At 45.9% G+C, this 27,404-nt stretch overlaps 1 protein-coding gene across 2 annotated transcripts in view; it reads right to left on the bottom strand.

Moving 5' to 3' along the window:
- Nucleotides 1-24,227, bottom strand: part of peli1b (pellino E3 ubiquitin protein ligase 1b) — a 30,606-nt gene extending 6,379 nt beyond the window's left edge. Inside the window, exons 1-6 of one of the 2 annotated variants that reach the window (XM_083694404.1) lie at nucleotides 23,919-24,227; nucleotides 8,524-8,797; nucleotides 6,668-6,797; nucleotides 5,907-6,008; nucleotides 5,141-5,338; nucleotides 4,779-4,967 (exon numbers count right to left, since the gene is read on the bottom strand). In XM_083694404.1, coding sequence (XP_083550530.1) covers nucleotides 4,779-4,967; nucleotides 5,141-5,338; nucleotides 5,907-6,008; nucleotides 6,668-6,797; nucleotides 8,524-8,606 — 702 coding nt within the window. In that variant the 5' untranslated portion in view covers nucleotides 8,607-8,797; nucleotides 23,919-24,227. Of the gene's footprint in view, nucleotides 1-4,778; nucleotides 4,968-5,140; nucleotides 5,339-5,906; nucleotides 6,009-6,667; nucleotides 6,798-8,523; nucleotides 8,798-15,892; nucleotides 15,958-23,918 lie in introns of those variants that run through there. The other variant, XM_083694405.1, reaches the window with a different exon arrangement.
- Nucleotides 24,228-27,404: the final 3,177 nt, after the last annotated feature.

Below are 27,404 nucleotides of genomic sequence, written 5' to 3'. Positions count from 1 at the left end.
TCCCCCTCGAGCAGTCTCGTGATGAGACCCTCAGATCAGCCTTTGACCAAGTGATAGCAATTGATGGTACTTTGATACGGCCAGACACAGTGCGCGCCCACCCCTATTTCGCGATTATCAGCGACAGGTTATACCGAGTAAGTCGTGACTCACATAGTCAGGAGGAAGTAACCCAGTTGCTGGTTCCCCGCAGCCGCCGCGAAATGGTCTTCCAGGCGGCTCATTTCAACCCCATGGCGGGCCATCTAGGGTATGACAAAACACTGCACCGTATAATGGCTCGATTTTATTGGCCGGGGATTCGGGCAGAGGTGCGTAGGTGGTGCGCATCCTGTCGGGAATGTCAGTTAGTAAATCCCCCGGCCATCCCACGGGCCCCCTTGCGGCCCTTACCATTGGTCGAGAACCCATTCGACCGCATTGCGATGGATATTATCGGGCCATTTGAGCGGAGCACACAGGGTTATCGATTTGTGTTGGTCTTGATAGATTACGCCACCCGATACCCCGAGGCAATACCTCTGCGCAATATCTCTGCCAGGAGTGTAGCGCAAGCATTGTTTCAAGTCATCTCCCGCGTGGGAATCCCGAAAGAGATTCTCACCGATCAGGGCACTAATTTTATGTCACGCACCCTCAAGGAACTGTATGGCTTGCTGAACATCAAGGCGATTCGAACCAGTGTTTACCACCCGGCCACGGACGGCCTTTGTGAGCGGTTCAATCGGACCTTGAAGTCAATGATCCGGAAGTTTGTCCACGAGGATAGTCGGAATTGGCATAAATGGCTAGATCCCCTGTTGTTTGCGGTGCGGGAAGTTCCCCAAGCTTCCACCGGGTTTTCCCCGTTTGAATTACTCTACGGCCGTAAGCCCCGGGGTGTCCTAGACCTGTTTAAAGAAAATTGGGAGGAAGGGTCTAGCGACAGTAAGAATGAGATCCAGTACGTCCTCGACTTGCGCACAAAGCTCCACGCCCTAGGGGCTATCTCACGTGAGCATTTGCTGCAAGCCCAGGAGCGTCAGAAACGCCTGTATGACAGGGGGGCTACCCTACGAGAGTTTACACCGGGAGACAAGGTGCTCGTACTGTTACCCACCTCCAGCACGAAATTACTCGCGAAGTGGCAAGGGCCGTTTGTGGTCACACGTCGCATGGGGGACGTGGATTATGAGGTTATACGCTCGGACCGGGGGGATAGCTTGCAGGTGTATCACGTCAATCTCCTAAAAAAATGGAACGACGTGGTCACTGTTGCTCTGGCTACGATAGTTCCAGAGAGAGAGGAGTTCGGTCCGGAAGTCCCAAAATCGAAAGGTAGCACTCCGGTCGATATTGATAACCATCTCTCTGCTAGCCAGGCCGCGGACGTTGCAGATTTGCAGCTTAAGTTCGCCGACGTGTTCTCTCCCCTGCCCGGTCGGACTACGCTCATCGACCACCATATAGAAACGCAGCCGGGTTTAACGGTGCGCACGCGTCCCTATAGGTTGCCGGTGCACAAACGAGACGTTGTGTGCCGGGAGTTGGAAGCCATGCTGGAGCTGGGTGTGGTCGAGGAGTCCCGCAGTGATTGGTGTAGCCCCATCGTGCTTGTCAACAAGCCAGATGGGACTATACGGTTCTGTGTGGATTATAGACGGGTTAATGCGGTCTCCAAGTTCGATGCATATCCGATGCCCCGGGTCGACGAGCTCTTGGACCGGCTTGGTACGGCCAGGTACTTCACGACATTGGATTGCACGAAGGGATACTGGCAGATTCCACTCTCGCCGGTGTCCCGGGAGAAAACGGCATTCTCCACTCCGCTCGGGTTATTCCAGTTCACCGTGCTCCCTTTCGGGTTGTTCGGAGCCCCAGCCACTTTTCAGCGCCTCATGGACCGTATTCTGCGGCCGCACGCCGCCTATGCTGCGGCCTACCTAGACGACATTGTCGTCCACAGTGACACCTGGCCGCAGCATGTGCGGAGGGTGGCTGCTGTTCTGCGGTCCCTGAGGCAGGCGGGGCTAACGGCCAACCCGAAAAAGTGCGTGATCGGGCGGAGGGAGATCCGGTATCTGGGGTACCACTTGGGACGGGGGGAGGTGCGACCGCAGATTGAAAAGACTGCGGCCATCGCCGCCTCTCCCCGGCCCAGGACAAAGAAGGAGGTGAGGGCCTTCCTGGGGCTGGCGGGATATTACCGCCAGTTCGTACCTGGGTTTTCAGAGCTGGCCAGTCCCTTGACGGACCTCACCCGGAAGGGGGCCCCGGATCCGGTCCAATGGTCGGGCCAGTGCCAGGGGTCGTTCGAGGCCCTTAAGGGGGCTCTTTGTGGAGAAACGGTCCTGTATGCGCCTGATTTTAACCTCCCTTTCTCCCTACAGACGGACGCGTCGGATAGAGGGCTGGGAGCAGTGCTGACCCAGCGCGTGGAGGGGGCCGACCGGCCGGTGCTGTACCTGAGCCGTAAGCTGTCGGAGAGGGAGGGCCGGTACAGCACCGTGGAGAAGGAGTGCCTGGCCATCAAGTGGGCGGTCGGCACCCTCCGCTACTACCTGCTGGGTCGCGCCTTCACCCTCTACTCCGACCATGCCCCCCTCCAGTGGCTCCACCGCATGAAGGATGTAAACGCGAGGATCACCCGGTGGTACCTCGCGTTGCAGCCCTTCAACTTTTCCGTCGTGCACAGACCGGGGGCGCAGATGGTCGTGGCAGACTTCCTCTCCCGGGCAGGGGGGGGGGAGTAGGTCGTCGGCCGTCGGGTCCCCGGCCTGTGTCGGGCGGTGGGGGTATGTGGGGGGACATGCAGCGTTCGGCCTGTAGAGGGAGCTACAGGACCGTGGCCGGGGTTGTGTCGGCGAGACTTTTGTTGCACACCTGCTGCGAATTAAGTCTCGCCGGCGAATGTTTAAGATGGGTGTGCTTCTGCCATTTCAGGAAGGGAGCTAAGCTGGAGAAGCAGGCGGGAGAGCAGAGGAGAGCCGAGCCGAGCCGAGCACAGGACCGAAGGGAGCTAAGCTGGAGAAGCAGGCGGGAGAGCAGAGGAGAGCCGAGCCGAGCCGAGCACAGGACCGAAGGGAAAAAGGAAAGACTTTGAACGAGGCTGGAAAGCCGAGCCGTGCCAGCGGACCCCTTGTAAAAATAAACGGGAGAAAATCCCTTACCGCTATACTGCGTCTGCCTCTGTGTACAACCGGACATTGTTACAACATGACACTGACATAAGTTGATGGGAGAGTTTATGACCTCTGTTATGTCATTACTTATGTAGACCATATGTAAAGCTTACTCAAGTAAAGCTTCATAAAGCCTCAAAGCTTCTTGTGTGCATTAGGCTAACTGCATATTGATTCAAACCCTTTCCATCAAACTTTATATCGTAATAATTTTCAATAAGGTAATTTTCATTTGACGTGTATCTAAATTTCCAATCAGCTGTGAAATTATCTTAGGTTCGTTAATGATGGTTACTGCACACATGGTTAACCCTTCCATGTTAAAGGCCAAATAGAGATAAGAGAGTTGTTAATTTCTGCTGCGCTGTGAGACTTGTGTGCTGTGAGGAGTGGGGTGCTTGATGAAGACCTGCGTTGTCATTTGGAATTGCTAACAAGCAGACAAAAGCGTGTGTGGAATCATCTCTCCCTCTTTACTTTTTTCCCCTCTTCAGCCCTCCCTCTTTTTATTCCACCTCAACCTCTTTCTCTCCATTTATTCCCCTCTCTCCATCCTTGTCTACCATTGTGTTGGCCTGTCTATTTGAATGATTAGCAGCCGTGAGTTAAGTGTGGCATGGTGTCCCTGTGCCCAGTCTAAATGCCAGGGCCTTGTAGAGCTCAAGTGGCCCCCATAGAGCCAGTGTACACAGGAGTTTGCCTGGGCTTTCATCTCACCAGGATGCTGGCAGTAATGGCTTGTGTGTGTGTGTGTGTGTGTGTGTGTGTGTGTGTGTGTGTGTGTGCACTGCCTGTGCGCAGTGAGATTAAAGTGGTGCCTTCATTCTCTGCCAGCAATAGGATGTTTCCTCTGGCTCTCTCTTTCTCTGTGTCACTGAATCATCCCCCCATTCTCTACCTCTCCCTTTCTGTCTCTCTTCATCCCTTGTTCAGTCTGATACTGAGAGGTGCCAAGATTAGATTCATTGTTCTAGGGTATTATATTAACACCTATGACTTAATAATAAGCAGAGATAACATGCAGAGATAAAAGATGTCATAGCTAAATTCTAAACCTGGCCCATCAAACCATCAGGGCAGTCTTATCACCCCTAACTTAAAATTGGCACAATACAGATGAAACAGTGACTCTATGCGTTTGCGTTAACACAACACAAATACAATGTGTTAAAGCTCATATGCGCTGTTACTGTACACAGGAGATGCAAACGGCAGCAAGTTGGGTACTGCAGAGAGTAGGGATGTGATTGGAAGCCATGACTATGAGTTTTCTGATTGGTGGAAAAAGGACTGACGCCACTTGGTGGATCATCTTACAGAATCTAGTTACACATGGCCCCATCCCCATGGAGACGGCATCACCCCCAACCCCTGGAAGCCGGCGACAGCAAGCCCCCTGAGGCATGTGTGTGTGTGTGTGTGAACTGGACCACTTCCAGGGGTGATATAACCAAAAACAAGTCCTTCATAATCAGCCATGACTGTGGAAGGACAGGTGTTGGGATAGATTTTGGGTGTTTCTGACGTACTTAATACATTTCTAAGCACCTGTGTGTATGTGTGTGTGTGTGTGTGTGTGTGTGCATGCATGTGTATGTTTCTGTGTGTATGTCTCACCATCTTGCCACGTTGCTGAGCGGAGCGGGTCTCTCGGAGTGTGAAGACGTTTCCACAGACAGAGATCTCCCTCCACACGCCGGGTTTGGAGTCCTCGGTGAAGCCGTGGCGGGGGTGTGTCACTAACACGCCGTTAGTGGTCAGACCGTCCATCTGGCAGTCCGCCGTCTTCCACTTAGCTGCCTTCTCCTGAGAGAGGGTGTAGAGGGGGGAGGAGAGAGAGAAAGAGGTTAAAGAGAGACATTCACACACACACACACACACACACACACACACACACACACACACACACCTACACACCTACACACACACACCTACACACACACCTACACACACACCTACACACACCCACCCCTACCCACCCCCAGGAAGATGTTCTTGGAGGAGTCGAAGCCGGCGGCGTAGATGCGGGCGGTGTAAGGTGGCGTGCGCTGGCACATGATGCGGCAGGCGAATCGCGAGATGGTGCTCTGGACCGACTGGGTGTCAGTGTTGCTCTGGCTGCCAGCTACCGTGTCCGTCACCACAAAGTCTATAGGACACTCCGTAGAACGCCCAATCTGAGAGACAGCCAAATGTTACATTGTGTTAAAGGTTCAGTATGTAGATTTTAGCTTTAAAATAGTGCTAAATAGCCATGTTAAATCAGTAGCCATCTGTATTGGTCCAAAAGCATTTTGGCGTCAGGTAGGACACAGGCCTTCACGTGCCAAATTCAAGTGCCTATTTTCATGCTATTAGAAAACGTAGGATGCATGTTTTCACTTTTTTCACGTGGCCAGCGGGGGCAGAAACACGCAAAACTACAGTACATGCTGGACCTTTGTTAGGCTGACATTGACATTTTGTTCTTGTTCGTGACTACAATATCTCTGGAACTTGGTACTCGGTAATCTCTGCTCGGGCCAACTAGTCAGAGAGAAGGGAGTAGCAGAGGAAGAGGGGTAATGAGGAAGGAAAGACTACAGTACAGTACTGTACTAACCCTAACCTACTGTAGTCAGGGGAGGCTGATGGAGGTAGAAATTGGTGGACAGTGGCAGTGTGTGTGTGTGTGTGTGTGTGTGTGTGTGTGTGTGTGTGTGTGTGTGTGTGTGTACACTGTGTAGAAGGAGTTAGCTACAGTACCTGGAACATGTCTGTATTGCTGTCATGTGTGTATTCCACTACCACCGTCTGTGCTCGAGACAGTGTGTAGGAGATGCTGTGCTGGTCCTTGTTGCTAATGGCCTGGGGAGAGAAGAGGACTCTGTATCACACAAGTCTGGAGTGGTTTCCTCTCCTCATCTTATTCTCTTGATCTGCACTGAGCACAAACAACTGGATAGGTGAGAGCGGCATATCCCCTGAATCTGACCATATCACCTATCGTGGGTTTTCAGATTAGTGAAGATGTAGAGGAGAGGAGAGGAGAGAAAGCCAGTTCAGTATTAAGTATTGAGACGTAGTCCGGGGAGGGGTATGGGTAAAACTTTAGGCTCTAGGTATGGAGTCTCTGGAATAACAAAATCAATTCAATACATCCCCCCATGTCCGCCTGCTCCTTTAATATGCTTGTTTGAAGACTTTGGTTAGAGGAACGTAGCTGAGATTATAAGAGGATGGAAACAGACAAGTGCTTCCAAGGACTTTGTGAGAAATCTTTCTGTTGCTGTTAATTGGGCTGTTCACACTTCAATGTCACATAAACTTCCCATGTATGTTCTCATAAATGTGTTTGTGAAGGCATAGTTCAAATACTTTTCACACTGTTCAGCAGTTAACCTGTGCTTGGCCTGCGTGTGTGTTGGAATACGTTTGTGTCTCTCTCATATCATAGTGTCCTGTGCAGTACAGATATGTGAACTGTGTTATGTGTGTGTGTGTGTGTGTGTGTGTGTGTGTTTCACCTTAGCTGCCTGTGGGGTGCAGGCGACGTGCACTGTGCTGGGCTTGACGCCGTTGGCCTTGGGCCGCTTACACAGACCAAAGCGGCTTTTACGTCTGCCTCTGTCTCCGTTGGGCAGAGAGCCATTATACCTACACATATACACACACATACACACACACACACACACACACACACACACACACAAACAAACAAACAAACAAACAATGAGGCATTATTGTCTGCGCAGCTGTATATGCTGGAAAAACAGTCATTGTGGAAACAACTGGAAGCCACACACACACCTCTATTTTTTTTCAGACAAAAGCACATAAAATATTCCTGCAAAAAAAAAAGAAAGAAACATAAACAAGAAGTCTCTGTGCAAATAAATACAGCGAGAGTCATTTAACCTGATACATGCCTTGAAGACAGGACAAGCACCAAGTGTTCCCTCTGCAGAAAGGCCCCTCTGTGACTTCAACCACAGTCCTGTTTTTGTGTGTGTGTGTGTGTGTGTGTGTGTGTGTGTGCGCGCTTGCGTGGAGGTTACCACTGACTGAACAACAGCCTGTGTTAAACAAGCAAGTGTGACCAGGATAGGGTTCAGCCAGTTAACCATGGGGAAAGTGTAGATCAGAACAACCAAGGAGGTTTGGATAAGTAACTTTGTGTGCATATAACCGTATCTCCCTATCATTAGATGAGATGGCTTTTCTTTGACTTCATGCTTTAGATACGACACTATACTGGTGTACTGTTGTAATCTGTTGTATTCTGGGTACCCTATGTATATGCTTTTGTTTATGTAATGTGTTTTTGTTAATGTGTTTTGTTTTTATATGACGTAAAGTGTGTTGAGACTGGTGATAATGTACTACAAGTTGCTGTACTGTTGAGTTCTCATTCCCAGGGGGGGGGTCAGTTGAGACCAGTTCAACGCACAGCTGGTTGAAGGAGCTGGAACAACCTCCCCTGACATCACAGTTGATCTAGCCTGCCAGGAATGGCTGTATAAAGCCACAGTGATGTTCTATGGGCCGTAAACATGTTGTCTCTAGAAAGTCCCTCATTCCTCAGGATTAAGACATTAGTATGACTAGGCTACGCATGCTAATGCTGGAATATGATTATCCCTGAGGTCAGCAAGATATGGATTTCTTGAAAGCAATTGTTAACACAGTGACTAACACAGTGTGTTATCCCTCGTTGTAGCCTGGGAATAAAAACACAATACTTTACTTTAGTATTTACTTTCCAAGTATTGGTGGTCAGTGAATTGACCACACCCAAGGTATGTGTGAGATCATGTTGAGTTGTATGTTGGGTGCACTACCCCTTTAAGGTGGCACAGAAGAGTCAATGGAGAAGTGGATGAGAAACAAATGGAAATCCCTGGAAAAGGGCTTTCAAAAAGTGTTTTTCCAGAGGAATTTCCATGGACAGTGTACAGGCGCAACGCTAAACAACAAACAGTGAGTCAGCTGGGAAATGCAGAATGAGAGGGGGAGGGGCTCAGTGGCTAGGGCTGGGAATGGGAGTGGGGGAATGGCCCCCCAGGGAATATGCAGGAGAGAGAGAGAAGATAAAGGAAGTCTTTCACTGTCAGCTGCTGCTTGTGTGTGTGTGTGTGTGTGTGTGTGTGTGTGTGTGTGTGTATGTGTGTACGAGCACGTGTACAAGGTTTTTCTGCTCAGGGCATGGGTGTGAAGGGTGGGGGCCAACTTTTCACCCAGCAGAGAGCAGGGTCAACAGTCAAAACTAATTAATCTCAATAACACATTGCAGAAACACATAGAGGGCACAGAGATTTGTACTGTGTTGCAAGACTTAACCGCTGTGGGAAGACAAGTGGGTGTGCGTTCTCTAGCTCCTTACCCCAGCACGATGAGCTCTCCGTATTTGACTGGCACTTTGGTGGAGGCTGTGATGGAGATGTTCTCCTGCTCTGGGGAGAACATGGGCACGGCTTGCTGGGTGAGGAGAGGTGGGTGAAGCGATGTTGGGTGAGGGTTGGGGGAGGAGGGGTGCTCTCCCGCTACGGTAACAGTCACTAGGGGGGGGGGGGATCGTTCTCCAGAGGTCAGCTGAGCCTCAGCTCGGCCTCTTCATCTTTCATGGGTCTGTCTGCTTCTCTCGCCCCGCGCCAACCCTGCAGACAGAGAGAGAGAGAGAGAGAGAGAGAGAGAGAGGCAGAGAGCGAGAGAGAGAGGCAGAGAGAGAGAGGCAGAGAGAGAGAGACGCAGAGAGAGAGAGAGAGAGACGCACGCAGAGAGAGAGACGCACGCAGAGAGAGAGCGGCAGAGAGAGAAAGAGAGATGCAGAGAGAGAGAGAGAGAGAAAGAGAGGCAGAGAGAGAGAGACGCAGAGAGAGAGAAAGAGAGGCAGAGAGAGAAAGAGAGGCAGAGAGAGAGAGAGGCAGAGAGAGAGAGAAAGAGAGGCAGAGAGAGAGAGAGACGCAGAGAGAGAGAGAGAGAGATGGAGGTATAAAGGTGAGATATTCCATTAGATTGTCAGACAGCATGGAAAGCACTGTAATCAATGTCAGCCTCATGGAACATGGAGGGAATGGGAGACAAAGCAGGTCAAGTTGATGTATTCCAATCAAACCACCTGCTTTCGCTTTCCCTGAGACCTTAAAGGGGCTCCCCGCTACTGTTATTGGTAGACAGCTGAGGGACGGGGCTGGAGAAATGTAACCACTCTCTATTTCATAGACGGAGCTATGAATGCAAAGACTGACCATTCATGATCATTTTTTGGGGTTCTGATGGGTTAAGACAGTTGAACTAAACTCACAAAGCATATAAATTATATTCTTCAAGAACTAATGGCTAGCCTACATACCATTAATTTAAAAGTCTATAAATTGGTGTACCAATCACAGATAGCCCCGTTATGTACATTAGGCCTAACTGTCCCTGTTTAACCATAGCATTTGAGCTTCTTCTGGTTTAGTGATTATAACGATTGACTTTGGACGTTTTGGTAGGAGGAGAGAGGTAACAAACCCAGGCAAGCAAGACTAACATGCTTCATTGGCATAACACTCAATAAAACACACACTTTAGCAACCAAACTGGGCCTTACTTCAAGGTATAGGTCAGGTGACACACACAAACACTGCAGAATCAGAGTTAGCCTGTAGGGATGACAGAGTCTCCTTTCTCTCTCTTTCGTACATGCACACACTTTTCACAGGAAGAGGGAACTCCTGCCCCCGGCCCAAATGGTGCTCTCACAGGAGACACTGACACTGACACACTGACACACACACAATGACACCCACACATACAGTGATACACACACACTGATGCACACAATGACACACACACACAATGACACACACACACACACACACACACACACACAATGACACACACACACTTCACAGGAAAAGGAACTCCTGCCCCCGGCCCACATGGTCCCAATCACCCTGGCCACCTTGCCAATCACAGCTCTGCTCAGTAGAATCCCACACAGGAAATCACATCTCAGGAGTCACCTGACAGGAAGTGTGTGTGACAGAGAACACAGAGGCCCGGTACAGAGTGTACTGGTGTAGGCGAACGAGGGGGAGGTCTTCAAAGACAAACACTAGAGAAAGTACTTTCAAGTAATGGCCTTGTGTGAATACCAGACGGTGGGCAATGCATACTGACAATAATCTGCTGAGGTGCAAACCCTGTACTGTGTGGGGCTGTACTCTTACCTTGAGATGGATGAATGGATGGGAACACCCACCCACACAACCACACAACCACACACACACACACACACACACACACACAACCACACACTTCTAGTTGGTCGGGTGATTACCTTGCTGTTTCAAGCCTGTAATCCTAGGTTTCTCTCACTCTCTTATCTGTCCACCTCTTGTCCCTCCCTCTCTTCACTGAAAGGTGTTGCAAGTCAGTTCAGTGATCCTGTTGCCCAGTGGCGTACCCACTCTTACATCCCTCACTCCCTCCCCTCTTCATCACATGCTTCCTGGTCTCCTCCCCCCCCGATCCCATTCCTGCCTGTTGCTACGGGTGACCAGCTGTTTGTCATTGTATGTGAGATTAAGTGTGTTCACTCCAAGAGTACATCAGGGTGGTGGAAAGGGTGTGTGTGTGTGTGTGTGTGTGTGTGTGTGTGTGTGTGTATGTGTGTATGTTTACCTCCTAGGCTTACTCACTAGCATGAACGAGAGGTGGTGTTGCTTGATCTGGAGCTGCTCCCATAACATAGTATGTGTACATCCTGTACTGGACAGATTATGACACACCCAGAGTAGCTATGGTCGCCTGCCAATGCTGCTGCTTAGCTACACACACACACACACACACACACACTGCTCAGAAAGCTTTGAGTTGGTGAGACTGACACTGGAACAAACACACACACACAAACAGTTTGCTCCTTCTGCACTGTACACAAACACAGAACTACCGTAAAACTCAAACGCAGTCTCCAATAAACGTCCCAATAGCCAGGCCACTAATGACATGGAAGAAAATCTGTCTGAAGCGCCTGCTAATGAACACCAGGTCAAAATGAGTTGTTTACCGGTGTGTATTCTCTGTTGATATCAGCAGATGATTAAATCAACACATTTGATTCTGAGTGACCATTGCGACATTACAGGTACTTTCAACAGTCTGACAGGTCATTTGCAGGCAGTCTTGTATGGAAACGATAATAAATTACCATCAAAGATGAATCTGGGTTTGACTGATTTATTGTAGTTTAATGATGTTGGTGGGTATTTGTTCTCAGTAGGCTATGATATATTCAGTTCCGTCATATCGCAGGTTTGAGCAGCAGTTTGGCAAGAGCGGCGGGGGTAACAGAATAACAGTCTCCAATAATAGCCTGTCTCCAATACGTGACGGGTGCACTCCGTGGTTAAAGCAAATAAACTCCCGGGCTGCTAAAATAAGTTTTACGGTATGCTACTTTATCTGCATAGAGACGAACAGTGTGTCCTAACAGCAGATACAGGCCTGGTTGTGAAGTGGAGCCCTGGGGTTGTGATGAACATGGTGTTGATGACAACAAGAGCATGAACCTTACACATAGTCATAAAACTTTACTACCACACAGCAGAGCCAACACCTGCCATTTCCACTGGTGCCAATGAAACTAGAAAATACACTGACTGCATACTCCACATTCTCTCTCACACACGTGCACGTGCACTCACACTCCAACACTCACAAGTCATTATTAGTTATACCTCCTGCACAGTGTAGGCTACTGCTCAGGCCAGAACCCGTCTTGTATCCTCTGTGTAAATAAATAGTGCAATACCAGCAGGGCTACTGTGTCTCTTTATCTCTCTCTGCCAATTGTTCTGGGAGTGAAGTAAGACCAGGCTAAATGCTATCTAGGCTAAGTCTACTTATTGCTCGCTGTCCAAGGGAGAAACTACCTTTTGTCTTCATCAAAATGTGTAACTGAACCTCAGATATAGGCCTAGATCAAGGCTACAAATAGAGACGATGTCTGCGCTTTCCAAAATGGCAAGTTCTTCTCCATGCCCCAGGAAATGATGAAAGGAAAGCAATGTGGTTTGACATTTTAAAACCGCTTAAAACTTCATGCTAGATACTCGGGTGCCAGTTTGTGTTAATTTCAGGCACAGGGTGAAATCATAGGTGCATATAGGCCCATATCTTTATGAAACACAGAGATGGCAAATTTGTAGACAAAGCAGATGCTGGCCACAAGGCAACAAGCTATATGCCTGGTAGTAATGGGGCCAATCTTGTTCTCTTCAAGCAAACTTGTTGTTGTAACTTCAATTTGTGCCTCGGTGGTAATCACCTCTCTTAAACCCATCTAAACTGGACACCACATCCTCTCAACAAGGAAACATGGCTTGCTGCAGTGCCAAATGCTGAAAGGTACCGTACGCTCAGTCAGGAGTGCACTCAAAGCAGGCCTAACACGTTTTTTTGTTTTTTTACATGTTCACATGAACTGTGTGCTATCTGAGCGACAGATGGACTGTTGGGAAGAGGGACTGTTGGGAAGAGGGACTGTTGGGAAGAGGGCCTGTTGACTGAATCAACCTAGAGTTCAGATGGGACATTTTCTCTCATGACATCAGTCAGCTGACCGTCAAAGCTCTCTATTGCTCCAATTTAGTGATGGATGCGGGATGAGGAGAGATGGACAGCAAAAAACGGTATCGTGTGAACTGTGAGTCGCTCATGTAAATGTCATCAGATTTGCCTTGGATAATCAGCTCAGACCGCATTGTGACACACTTTCAGAGTTTCACACACTTCCTTGTGAGCGAGCAGACCTAGGAATGCTTTGAGCTTACCAGCTGTTTCCAACAAAGGCTGAATCACATGTGTTCTGCAAACACTCACAGCAACCCTCGACCGTCTTTCTCGTCCCTTGTGATGAAGGCGAGCTCGTAGAGGCGCTCTGTTCATCAGTAACAGAGGGAGGGGGCGCTGACAAACATCTAAAAATATACTTTTAGGAACCCAGAGAGGGTTGATATAAGCCATGGAGTTAGAGGCTCTTGTCCCGTAAGAAAAACAAACACATTGCACACACATTTGGTGTGAATCCTAAACCTTTACTAGAACTTGAAGCAAGACTTCCCTGGTTGGGTCAGGGTAGTTCAATAGAACCAGCTTGGGTTGGTTTTAACAGGGCAGGGTGCGTGTGAGAGCTTGCTGTGCGGATTAGTGGTCAGACTGGCACAGTAAGATGCCAGCTGTGAGATCCGCTCGAGCATGCCAGCCAGAGCCAGCAGCTGGCCAAGCGCAGCCGTTATTACAAGCCTGCAGTGGAATGACATGCTCTCTCGACGGGACCCGCTCTTGTGTCTCATCCGGGGCAGAGAACGGTTAACGGTTTCTGCCGATTTTCTTCTTTTTTTTTTTACTGGCATGCAGTTCATTGAATGTCATGATGTGCAAAACGAAAACCAAGTCCCAATCTGTGTAATTTCAAGGTCTTTTCCTTAGGACCGAGTTACCATGAGAGTGCATTAGGGACGCTCCCATGCTAGAAGCAGGGTTAAGTGACCTTACTTCCCGTTAACAAGGGTTCCTTTGTGCAGCTTCCCCATGAAAGGAACTCCAGCTCTTTGCTTAGTGTCCTGTTTGGCCCGGGAGCTTGAGTCCTTAAAAGAGCTCAATGGGAGGGAAAGGTGGGCTATTTGACTACGCTTGTGTGCCCATGTTCATAATGTGCCACCAAAGTGATTCTTCAACAGTTGCCAGTCAAAATGCATTTCTAAGAGCTGTTTCCCAAAGAATAGGAGTCTGGCAAGAGAAACTAGGGAGCCAGTTCAGAAATCACCCATACGCACCTTACCTTCATCAGATCTCTAATCAGTGAAGGCATACATTGAATAAAGGGTCTCGCAAAAAGCCTCATATCAAGTTAAAATACTTACCACACTATAACCACTGCTCCAAGTGCTCAAGTAACTGCACTAAAGAGACTCCACCCAAAGCTGGTGGAAAAGAACGACATCCATGATTAAAGGCTAATTCAAGCTTTCTGAAAAGTCCAAACACCCTCTCTTTTTAAAGGCGTCTTACTCTCAATTAGGGTTTGAGTTATCGGCAAAGTGGAAAAGAATGTCCTTTCATGACGGAAAAATAGGAAAAAGGGCATCCTGCCAGATGAAGGAGTGGTGTGGCAGCCATCTCAAGACAAAAATAGACCCAGACCAGGAATGGAGCTCCATGGGGGAGGAGCGGGAAGAACCACATCAGTGGCCCGCATCAGACGGCCTGCATCCTGGGACAAACACCAGCTGCTGCTCATGTGAGAGCCACCTAGTCGGACAGCCACCAGGAGCTGAGAGAGGGACCACAGGTTCAGCAGCACTGCAGCTCTAAGTGAGAGCACCAGACCAAGCCTCTGACACTTAGCCATCAACAAGTGTGCTAGTGTAAGAGTGCATTCATTCCCTTGCAGCCTGTGCTGAGAGCAGTGCTTACTCTCAACATTCAATGATAACAGAGTGACAGTATCATGTAAAAGGACCCATGAGGAACAACATTTTAAATTCATCAGAGCATATCAAATTGGGTGTCAAATGAAAGCTAAGGGTCTGACAGTCTTATACACTTGTATTTTGTTTTGCAGAAATGGTTTGGCTTCTGTAGGTTTAAGAATCATTCCCCTCTCTCCAGGTCATTTTGTTACCAAAAACCCACATACTGTAAGAGTCAGATATTTTCTAATATCTCTGCCTCATGAGGAGTGAGGATAATGAAAGTTAACAAAAGTAAGAAGTATAGGTAGACCTACCTGGTAGTATTTTTACTGATATCGATTTACTTTATGAAATAATAAGTGATTAAAACTCGTAATTCTGCTACCAAATCGGTAACAGAATGACCAAATCAAATCGGTAACGAAATTACTGAAATTCAATTGGCTACATTCACTTTTTGTACAGGTTGTACCGAACCTAAAAGGGTTCTTCGGCTGTCACTGTGGAAGAGCCTTTTAAGTAAACCTTTTGGGTTCCATGTACATTCACAGAGGGTTCTACATGGAACTCAAAAGGGTTACAAAAGGGTTCTTCCACAGAGACAGACGGAAAACAGTGGGAAATCATACAGTAGTACTTACAAACAACATCAACATCCTCATCTCATGCTCCCAAAAACGTAGACTTCATTGTTGTTGAGTAAATTGGGGAAAGCAAAGCCAGCAAATCACACAAATATGTAGCGCAAGTAACTGCCATTGAGAATTATAACATGTACATGTTGCAAATTTCTACAGTAAGGACAGGGATTTGTCTTTAAAGACAGCACTGACACATATGGTGTGGTGTCCCATAGACAGATTCTTAGGGTCCTTCCAACACTGGCTACAGAGAATAATATAAATAACGTTTTCATTTTGCAGTGGGGATCTCTGAGGCAAACTAGAACCATGACTGTTTTTGGTTAACAAACTTTGAGTCTGCACAGTTCTTAAAGGGACACTTCACCATTTTTAACATCCCATTCATTATCTCCAGCACCATACCAGTGTCTACATACTGTATGTATATGTTCTGTAGGAAAAAAAGATGTCCTGAGGAAATTACCCAATATGATGTCATTGAAATATGAGCAAAACACACTTCCACTGGCTGGAAATTAATTTTAAATTAATTTCTGAAAATAACTTAATGTGTTTTTTTAGGGGGCAATTTCCTTAGGGCCATGTGTGTGTGTGTGTGTGTGTGTGTGTCTGTGTGCACAACACTAAGTTCATTACTGACGCCCTAGGTCCAGTCTTGAGTGTGTTGGGTTGCATGAAGGGATCAGTGGTCGGGGATTGGTTTGCACACAGTGAAGATTAGAACCTCGATGACGAGGAAATCGATCTGGGGGAGAGAGAGAGAGAGAGAGAGCTCGGTAAAGGAGCTTGACGCCAAAGATACGCCACAGAGTCTATCTCTACCTTTACCTCCCCCTCTCTGTCTCTTTTTCCATGTAGCCTAATCGATGAGCGGGGATTATTAACAATATAGTTCTGACATAAAATGAGAGAGGAAAGAGGGGAGGGCTCATGGTCACTTAGGAGATGGGAGGGAAATAATTTTTCTGACTATGTCTGTGTGTGTGTCTCTCATGTCTGTGGTGTGTTTGTGTGGGTGAGTGAGAGAGAGAGAAAGAGAGGGAACGAAAGAGAGTGTTCAGTTAGAGCACATAACCTGGGTCACCTCTCATGTTCCTCATGGATGCTTACACTAAACACTGTTTATCCCTGGTTCGGGTCTAGGGTCCTGGGAAAGTATGGGAGACAGTCTGACTGCTTCTACGCTTTAAAACTAGGCCTAACCTTAGGAACCAGGACCTAAGGAACCAGGACCTGCCTTTGATCCAGTCTAGACAAAGAGGTAGGCTTGAATCTGATTAACAGGTGCTGATGGCACACAGAACTGATATTGTCACAATGCAGTTCTCAGAGTTAAAAACAATCATGGGGAGAACCCTGCAATGTTTATTTGAATAAATGCAGGGCGTAAAATTAACTTTTGGGTTTACCAAGGAAGATTTACCAGCCACATTTTTTAAAAACAATATTACGGCGAAAATCACAAAAAAAACATTAGCATGACTTCTGACAATTTGACAATTACTCCCTGCACAGAACGAAACTCCTGTAGGCTTTAAGTTTCGCGTCTATCCCCGTCAAAATACCGCTAAATATTTTCCCTTGCATGTTTTCCCTCACGCGGTCGCGTGTAAGTTGCTATCTCGTGCTGTTGCGTGTATGTAACCAGAGACGTTGTTTTAACCAAGAAAGCTCATAGACTTTGGGGTTTGTTTGAAAGTCAGGAGAAGCGTGAGTGGGCAGTAGTTACAGTCAGCTGGAATAGGCAGGAGGAGTGTTGTCACAAATGGCCATAATTGCGGATCGCACCAGTTTCGTTTTCGTTTTTAAATTGAAGCGTAATATTCGCGAACCTTTGTTGGCTACCCGCCAAAGTAGCTGGTAAGATTTACAGATTTACCCGACAATGCAAAATCTCCCCGCATTTGGCAGGTGTAAATTGTTTGCCCAGAATACATGTGTCAATTAAGTAAGTCAATTAAAACATATTGCGTATCAATTGCACAATCAGAGGGGATTGACTGTGGGGTGGAATCCTATATCCATTCCTATGGCTATTTCTATGAGACTGGGTAGACTCCACCATATGCACTGCTGTTGTTTGTAGCACACAACCCACACAGAAATATGGGACATTAATGCAGCTTGAATTATTGAATTATTGGTCATAAAGCAGAGCACATAAGACAGCATCACCCCTGAAGACCAGGCTACGGATCCATACTGAAAAACGTTTGTGTTGTTTGTGCACATGCATGTTGTTGACATTCTCTGAGGTCAATAAAATCATAGCCTAGAGAGACGGGCATCCTGAGTCCAACCAGGGAATTCTCTGCAGCATATGGCAGTATGAGGCTGGGAGCTTGAATCAGAGCCGAACACACACACACACACACACACACACACACACACACACACACACACACACACACACACACACACACACACACACACACACACACACACACACACATTCAGAATGCACTCTCAGAACACACACAACACTCACATTCAGAATACACTCTCAGAACACACACACAACACTCACATTCAGAATGCACTCTCAGAACACACACACAACACTCACATTCAGAATACACTCTCAGAACACTCACATTAAGAACACACACACACACACACTTCCTTAAGGTGGAGTCCTGGTCTCCTCCTGTGCATCCTCCACTGTCATTTACTTATTCAAGGGTGGGGGGGGGACTCCCACACCTGAATTATGATTCTATGAGGTTGTGTTAACAGTGGTAGCCTTAGTGTAGCCCAGTCAAGGATAGAAGTCTTTGCGGACCTAGATGTTATAGTAGTCCACCTATAGACCTACAGTAGAGGCATATACACTCAAAATTGCTAACTCTATTCCAGGGGTGTCCAAACTTGTCATCATATTGTATCATCCAGTTTCTTGAGCATTTGGCTTTTTAAAAAACCTCTCTGCCCTCTGACTGAGCAGGCTGGGGTCCTCAGGACCAAATTCCTGCTGAGTATTAGATTAGCTAATCTAAACAAACCCTAGACCCTTCTAAGGGACACAAGACTCATAAGGCAATAACATGGGGCCAAATGGTGCCATTCCCACGACAACTGGGTCATCAGTGGTTGCCCAAGCCCAACTGGATGATTGCCCATCGAGGCCACTGTCTGACCACATTGGAGGGAATGTGGATTTAGATCAGTGGTTCGGCATGCCATTTTGTGCTGCCTGTGATCCACCTAAAGCCTTTGGAATTAGGCAAATAGGACCCCAGAGGAAAATCAAAACAATATTTCCACCTCTGCCCTGTCTTGAGAATCAAAATAATTTTTATACACTAAATTTGGGGAATTCTATCTTGAGATAAACATAGGATACATAACACAAACACTGACGTATCAGCAGTCTGTGCTAGTTTTTGAGTTATGTGATGTGTGTATCTCAAGTTAAGAGTTTTTCAAGCTAAATAATTAGCTAGCTAGCTACAGTAGTAGGCCTGTCAGTTAGCCCAGGGTGTAGCTCTGTTTAAACTAGTTGAGTTGAAAACCTGCATTGGGTGTGTGCCACACACACACACAACTTGGTGATTACACAAACAGGACCCGATTCAGCCAAGCTCTGAGAGCAGGCTGATTATCTTAGCAGCATAGGAGCAGGAACAAAGACTTTTTCAATTACACTTTCTTGGTGAACTCAAGAGCATTGCATAAGCGGGTGGGGAACACAAGAGGGTACATACACATGGGTATCAAGATCCTCAAAACCAGAGCTTTATCATGAAGTTATGGATAAGCCAAGAAATGTTAACAAGTCAAGTCTGTGCTGTGTGTGTGTGTGTGTGTGTGTGTGTGGCAACAAAGTCAAGTTGATTAGTAACAAAGAGTCCACCTTCCACCCTAATCCAACCATCTGCCTCTGATTACAAAGCCCAACCCTACGACTATAGAGAGAGGGGAAGGGTGCAGAGCGAGAGAGATATTTAAACTTGCCTTTATTGACAATGAAAATGAAAGTGTAGGTATGTTATATACAGGTAGAAGGGCTGGATTGTTTTAAAGTATTTGTAGGATAGAGAGAGAGAGAGCATGCAATCTATACTTGAGTGGAGGAGGGGCAGAAACATCCTGTGTACATCCAATTGTTCACTAACAGCTAATCAATCACACCTAGGGGAGGGAGGACTTAGCCAGGCCATCCTTCAAAACACCAGCATTTCCAAGATGTGTCTAGCCTCACTGTCAACAGCTCATTGCCACACTATTACAACTGAGGAGATAAGGTGAATCCACAAAAAGTACAAGTTTGTTCTCGCTCAGTCTTTATATTGATCTAATTCAATATTATGCCAACACCAATGTTTCGGCTGCTGCCTTTTTCAAGGGATGTGTGTGCACCCTCTCTCTTCATTAGAATTTCAGTCTATGGGACTTTTTTGGGGTGTGCATCGCATCTCACATACAGCTTTATTTAAAAAATGCTGGCTTGGTGTGGGGACTCCCACTCAGGTCCCACCAGAAAGCTGGCGTTCACTATGGACCCCTGAACTCTTGCACCACACCACAATCCACATTAGTTTACTGTTTTCCTTGCCACTGTGTCGTATATTTTTTTGACATTTGTCTATGTAAAAAGCGCTATACAAATACATTTGATTGACTGAATCACAGTATTATAACAAAATCTGAATATATATAATATTTTGAAAATAATAATTTTCCCAATATAAATATGTGATTTCCATGTGAAGCTTCTTTTTCTTTCAGGCGTTACAGGAACAATATCACAAAAGAGTAGAAGGTGTCATAATTTCTCGTACACAGTTTAAGTAGGTAGTGGTTTCCAGTAAAAACAGCCCCACCAGTGTGTATAGTGGTTCCAGTAAGCAGTGCTGGAAGTACTGGTGACAGATGGAGAGGACAGGAAACGGGTTGGGAGGGGTGGCGCTACAGTTACAGCCTCATCAATGATTCAGTGGGGTGAACGCAACACATAGACAACAAACACAGCCTCTTCACTAACTGCCCATTGCAAACACGCACGCACAGACAGGCACATGCAAGCACATGGATGGATGTGTGTGCACGCTCAAGCACAGGTGGACATACAGACAAACACCAGTAAACATGCACATGCACACACAATGTGCTGTCTCAAGTACCACTTTCTGACTCCAGAGAGCACATGTGACCTTGCTAGAAACCAATTAACCATTCCACCAACTAGCAGCAAAAGGAGAGAGAGAAATAGAGAGAGAGGGAGAGAAAATTACAACTGATTATGTGTGCGGGGAAATTGTGTCAGTGTGTGTTCAAACGTGAGTGTGGGCAGGAAACAGGAGGACTTGTGGTCAGAGACATCATCCGGTACTGACGCCTGACTGAAAGAACAAAAACAGAGAGAGGAGCGAAGAAAGCAAGGATGAGAGAGAGGTGTGACAGTGTGGTCATGGGAGGTTGTATATTTCTTTTCTTTGGGGGGGGGGGAGAAGAGAATCAGGCAGGCTTACATGTCACAGGAAGGCGAGCAAGGGAGGGTGCAGGAAACTGGCAGCAGTCATGCATGATGGGAGAGATTGGCCTTGACACTAGTCATTTTATACACCTGTGTGTATGGAGCATAAGAGCCGACTTTGTTGATACATTTGCATAAAGGCTCATAGCCACTGAAATAAGACTTCCACTTTTACTTTAACTAGCAATTGACTGGTGTATAGATCTTCTTGCATATATGTATAATTATATTTCATTACATGTCATTTCTGCTTCAGATGTGTGTTCTGTTTCACTTGTTATCAACATTCAAATTTGACTGCAGTTATTATTATTTTTTTACATTTGGCCAATAATGTCTGTCAATTTGTTATGTTCAATATGTAAGCTCTTTAAAATAGAATACAAAATGTGGTATTCTAATGATTCTTAGGACCTGACTTAATACAACAAGTGCATTATTTTTGCATGGTATTGTTTTAATTCAATAATTACAGTTACACTAACGTCAACAAATGGACGTCTCCGGACCTCATTCTTTGTACTTGGTTTAATAATAAGGGCCCAGGGCTTCTAATGTTATAGGGGCAAAGTCTGGTCGTGTGTGTGTGTGTATATGCATGCACAGAGACTAATAGAAGAATGGGGGACATCATGTGCAGCTCCGCAGCAGACAAAAAACACACGGCATGCATTAGAGAAAGACCTGCATGATTTACGTGGATCACAATTTTGGGTAAAAAAAAAAAGAATATCTGGATTTAAACCGAATAACCACACCCCTGGACCCTGATGATTTAATATCGGTTATTCTAACAGTGAACATTGACAATGACACGCCAACGACAAACAGGTGAACTCCTAAACAGTATCTAGGAACTGAAAAGACTCACTATTAGGATTTTTTATGTGTTCAACTCTGAGACGTTGGTAGAGAGGGATGGAAATAGAGAGAAAGAGAAAGCCATAGGTTAAGGGAGCAGAGGAAAAAGCAGGGAAGAGAGACAGGAGAGAGAATGATGGAAAATGGCTGGTGTGTTTATTTTCTAACCCACTGAACAGGCAGTAAAAACGTGGCCACTGCCTGACCCACTTTTCATGATGACAAACGTAATAATCCCCACACAAACTTCAAATTGTTTACCAGCCGAATGACTGCTGGGTAAGCTGGCCAGGGAGAAGTGTGCCAAGCTGCCTCTCTCACTGCAGAGTAAAGCTTCTCAACTGTACCACACTTCACACACCCACAGCTCCAGGGTAACTTCCCACTCCAGAGTGTACACAAACACAAACACAAACACACACACACACCACACACACACACACACACACACACACACAGATATTTAGCCACCAAAAAATAAGATGAGGAGAAGATCAACTTATCTAGTCTAGCTGATTACATTCCAGTTTCTACAACCTTCTCCTTGCCTCATGGCACTCGGCAGAAACAGATCAGACCAAGCTATGGCATCGCTATCAGGGAAAGGAAGCTTACATACACAGTAACTAGCTAGGCTATGAGGGGTTTTGCTGCGTCCCCACAGACAGGGTTCCTAGAGATGTAGCCACACTCTGCTTCTCCATTAAGACATCAGACGTCTCCGCTACCGTCTGATCCCATCAGCCAGGGATTGAGGCTCCGGTTTCCTGGTGGAAACTGAGATGTGTTTTGCAGCAGGACACACACACACACACACACACACACACACACACACACACACACACACACACACACACACACACACACACACGCTTGTGTCTTGTAGTACTGAAGGCAGGAAACTAGAAGCAGACCAAGTACTAGCCTAACTATACTATACTCATAATATTTTCTATATATTTATTAATTGACACTTCGTCAAATATTTTAGGCGCTTGATTGACTGCCAAAATGACAGTCAATGACAAAAGCAACTGTACCAACTGCACAAAACCAATGACAGTCCAACAAACAAAGCTTCTGGCTAGATATATAAACTATAGGCCTAGGCTACTTCACACATATTTTCTCTATTGCTTTGGGTAACAGCTCTCCCTCCTTCTCTTTCTCTATAGGCCTACATGATATCTCCTTTATAGCCAAGGTTGTTGTGATGATGCCGAGTCTGACAGGCCAGAGGCCAGTATGTTTATAAAAAAAACAAAGTCCAGTGGGGACAAAGTACATGATTATTCAATTTCAACATGAAACATTTCCAAAACGGAAAGGAAGTCACAGTGTGGTCAATATCAGCTCATCATATCACCTCTTTACAACGAAGACAGATTGAGCTCCAGGACTGCCAGAGGGGTAGAGAGTGAGAGAGAGAGAGAGAGAGAGAAAGAGAGAGAGAGAGAGAGAGAGAGAGAGGCTTAGTGGGTAATGGACAGAGCGTGTATTCGCTTGATTCCTTATCAGGGAATGTTTCATTTCACCATACACACCCTTGTAAGCTGATACCTACCATCAGACATTCTGACCACAAGTCTAGTCGTATCTCAGTATAGTGCTGATTTACACTGATATTCAGAGTACAGACCAAAAGCATTTTGAAGACGGGAGGGAGGCAGGCAGGCAGTGTGTGTGTGTGTGCGCGAGTATGTATTGTCACTGGTCAAAACGGAAATCGTTCAGTTTTTTTTCCCATGATGAATTGTTGGAAGTGTGAAAATGGCATATAGAGTAAGAGCGGACTTATTACAGCTCTCATTACACACACACACACACACACACAAAGGACGAATAGCCAGCTATATCGCGCATCGAAATCTGGTGAGGGGCCAACAGAACGTTATGGGGTTGTCAGAAATGTTCAAATTGTCATGTAATTTGACAAGGAACTCGTAAATAAGATGCTCGAGCAAGTCAAGGGACATTCTAAACCTCTTTCTTTGCTAGCTTATTTAACTTACTGGAATTGAAAGAGAGAACAATGAGACATGATGATAATTATACTAACTAAAGGACAGTTATACACATTGCTAGAGCAATGACACCTGTAATTGACATCTAGCTTGTAGCTAGCTCTGGCACGACAACAATGTGCTAACCTAACAGTTTAATGTGGTTGTGTGAGCTATCTGGAGCACAGTTGCACAAAGACGACATCTACTACTAACGACAAGACTGCCGATGATCATAATTGGGAATCTATCATGTCAAACTAGATAAATAGGTAACAAAATGTGTTATGATTTCAATTTGAAAAAGTCTAGATCTGGCCACTTACAGCGAGGTCGATGATGTGGTCCTCCAGTCGAGTCTCCTCCGCTGTGGTCGCGAGCTTCAACACCGCCACTCTGTGCGCGACGAGTGACAACAATCCGAGAGCTGCTTCAGTCCCAACTTGGTGGTGTGGCCAGCTAATGCTAGTAGCAAGCTAACAAAGGCAACAATTCTCTACCTCAAGGTTTGAAACAAGAGGAGACAGTGGCTAACCCCAGAGTGTTTTAGTTTTTTCTAGCCTGATGTACAAAGTTACATTAACAAATCGAGAGTATAGAAATGGTTGGCTCTCCGTGCTGACTGTGGACCCTTTAAGGCATCTGACATAATAGACACAACACAGAAACGACTCTACCATAGTTCTAAACGCGCTAGACGCTCGCCCTCAAGGAAAAAAAAGGAAAAGGAAAACCTGCGTGCATGATGCGAAATGGATTATGGATATCGTAGTTGAGCAGCTCTTTAGAGCAAACTAGAGATTATATGTAATGATGTGTGTGTGTGTGTGTGTGTGTGTGTGGGGGGGGGGGGGGGGGGGCTCTCTGTCTCTGTCAGTCTGCGTGCTTGCAGAGATTGAATACACTTGAATGACATCCCGCAGTCCAGGTAAACAAAGACAAGCACACTTTCTAAACCTTACACTTTAAGGAGGCCATAAAATACACAACTACAACAGGAGCAGATCCTGCTTTTCAATCACTAAGGGACTGATCGTTACTTAAGAAGGGAATCGGACCTCTGAAATAGGAAACATTTTTTCGCGTAGCCCTCCCTGAACACATGAAAAAGTACATTGACTAACCCTAACCCCCACTATTTTAAAAATTAAGATAATGTTTGAAACATGTGATACAAGTTCTGACTGGCAGGTTGACATAAAGCATAGTCAACTTTGTTCTAAGGGCAGAAAGAATCTGATTGGTTAAGGGCAGAACACATCCGATTGGTTGCTAAAAAGTCAGTGGGCAGAACAGGTACACAACTTTTGAAAACATGGCGGTTTGAACTGCAAATTTTGTAAATACATTGAGTTACAAGTTGTATCATTTTAAAATCATTATTGTGTTACAGTAGTCAGACACACGTGACAATATCTCTAGATACAACTGCTCTTCTGACTTGAAACAAAGTAAAAATGTAATAAGCTAGCAGTGACATGCAAAGCTAATCATACCATTACCATACCAATTAGGAGGTGCCAGAATGCAAAGTGAGCGCGAGAGAAGAGTTGACCTGAGGGGCTCAAAGGTCCCGGAACGAGGAAAAGTGTCCCTTTAAACAGTTTTTATGGTGGACTTTCTCCCATTCCTACAGACGGGCCCACTCCAACTTGGAGAAGTGCGTCCTCAGGTGCCGGTGGACATCCTCCTAGCGGTGCGCAGGTGTATTGATTCATAAGTGTATCTACTATATGTAGGTATTCTCTTCTTTCAGCAGCGTAATTTTTACCTGACTTTAGCGGCTTCACGCAGGAACCTGTACATCTCACCACTTCAGAAATGTGTGTATAGTTACACTGAAATGGTTATTATAGTTATGACAAATGTACGGCTGTCATGTTTGATGGACAAGCTCTTGACCTATAATAGGTTGGGTGGGTTTATTTTATTGCCCTTGATTGGATATCTGTATTGTATAAATGTAAATGTAAAAAGGTATAAATGTGCACGGCACATGTAATACACTGCTCAGACAATGGCTGCAAGCCAAGAGAAGCTGTTCCAAGAAATGTTATTGCAAGACGATAACATTGTTAGTTGTCACTAAATACATGAGATTTAAGTTCATTTGTTTCAGTTTTCTTACTTCATTGATAAGAATACACAAAAATTGGCAGCAAGGATGGAATTTAAAAAACAAAAGTGAGAACGCGGGTAGCTAGCTAGCAAGTGCAAATCATCGTCAACTGGAATCGAACATGCCGCAATTTAGCAGTGAAACAGGCCTAGCATTCGATAAAACAGTTGAAAGTTGTTAAACCTTAGAAGATAGACTTCAGCAGTGCATACCAGCAACTTGAGCTAGACGAAAAGAGGAATCCGTATTTTTACTCCGTATCAACAAGCCTAAGGGGCTATACCTGACTAATAGACAACCATACGGGGTGGCTAGTGCACCTGCCATATTCTAGCGCACTATGGATCAAATCCTACAGGGATTGGATGGAGTTGGATGTTTTTTGGAGGACTACGGAGCACGTGAAAAACCTGGAAAGGGTGCTACAAAGGTTAAAAGCAATGGTGCATTGTTTCAAAACAGTGTTTTATCTGGGTCACAGGATTGATGCAGAGAGGTTACACCCAGGAGAAAACCAAAGAGATCGAGAAAGCAACAATGCCAAAGAACACTACAGAGTTTACGGCATTTTTAGCACTGCTAAACTACTATGGTAAACTCATACATAACCTGTCAAGTGAAATCAAACCAATGACTGAGCTACTGCAAAACGACGAAGAGTGGGGTTGGACTGAGAAATGCCAGAATGCTTTTGAGCACACCAAGGCACAGTTGTCCTTAGCTCCAGTGCTAGAGCATTATGATCCCCAGCTACCAGTGATGTTAGCATGCGATGCCTCTCCATATGGAGTGGGGGCGGTGATATCTCACCAGTTACCAGATGGTAGTGAAAAGCCGATAGCCTACTACGCCTTGTGTGATTAACCAAAACTGAGGTTAATCATGCGCAGATAGAGAAGGAAGCGTATTATATAAGGGTATTATATTTGGTGTTACAAAGCTTAACCATCCTAGCGCAGAAACCTATATCGTTAGCTACTCTCTCTTCACTTCTCAAATTAATCTGACTGTCGTTCCTCGTTGATGTTCTTTACTGTTGAAGTCTTGGTCAAGTTAGAAAAGTAGATAACTAATATTAGTTACTACGTATTTTTATATTTACATTTACATGTATGGCATTTAGCAGACGCCTTTATCCAAAGCGGCTTACAACAAATACATTTGTTTAAGTAAGTGAATCATCTATCCATCAGTTATCTTAAGATAAAGTTTTTTTTTTTTTTTTTTTTTAATTTTATTCAGGAGAGAAACTTGTACAGGGGGGTAGTGGGGGTGAAGAGGTCTTTAGGAGGGACCATTAAGATGTAACCTGAAGAGATGGATCTTCGATCTACGTACCAATCTAGGTGTAAGACTGGTAGTGACTCTGCAGTCATGACAGCAGTGGGAAGCTCATTCCACCAGCGGGGCGCCAGGACAGTGAAAAGCCGTGACTGAGTAGTGCGGCTGCTGCATCCACGTAGAGGCGGTAGTGCCAGGTGGCCAGCCGAGGTGGAAGAGCGGAGTGATCGGTATTACTACTATAGCTGAAGTTAAACTACAACTAATATAGCTAACTTACTATTTGTGCCTTGTACAGCATATGGCCATTTAGCTATACTGGCTAGCAGACTTATCGTTGTTATAACTAGGATATCATTTATTAGTTAGCTAGCTGTCATTATATCTTAGCCAGGAAAGCTCTGCTAACTCA

This window comes from Argentina silus, assembly GCF_951799395.1.
Source record: "Argentina silus genome assembly, chromosome: X".
Taxonomy (NCBI): Eukaryota; Metazoa; Chordata; class Actinopteri; order Argentiniformes; family Argentinidae; genus Argentina; species Argentina silus.
Note: the sequence above shows the minus strand (reverse complement) of the source record. Positions and strands in the feature narration are given on the sequence as shown.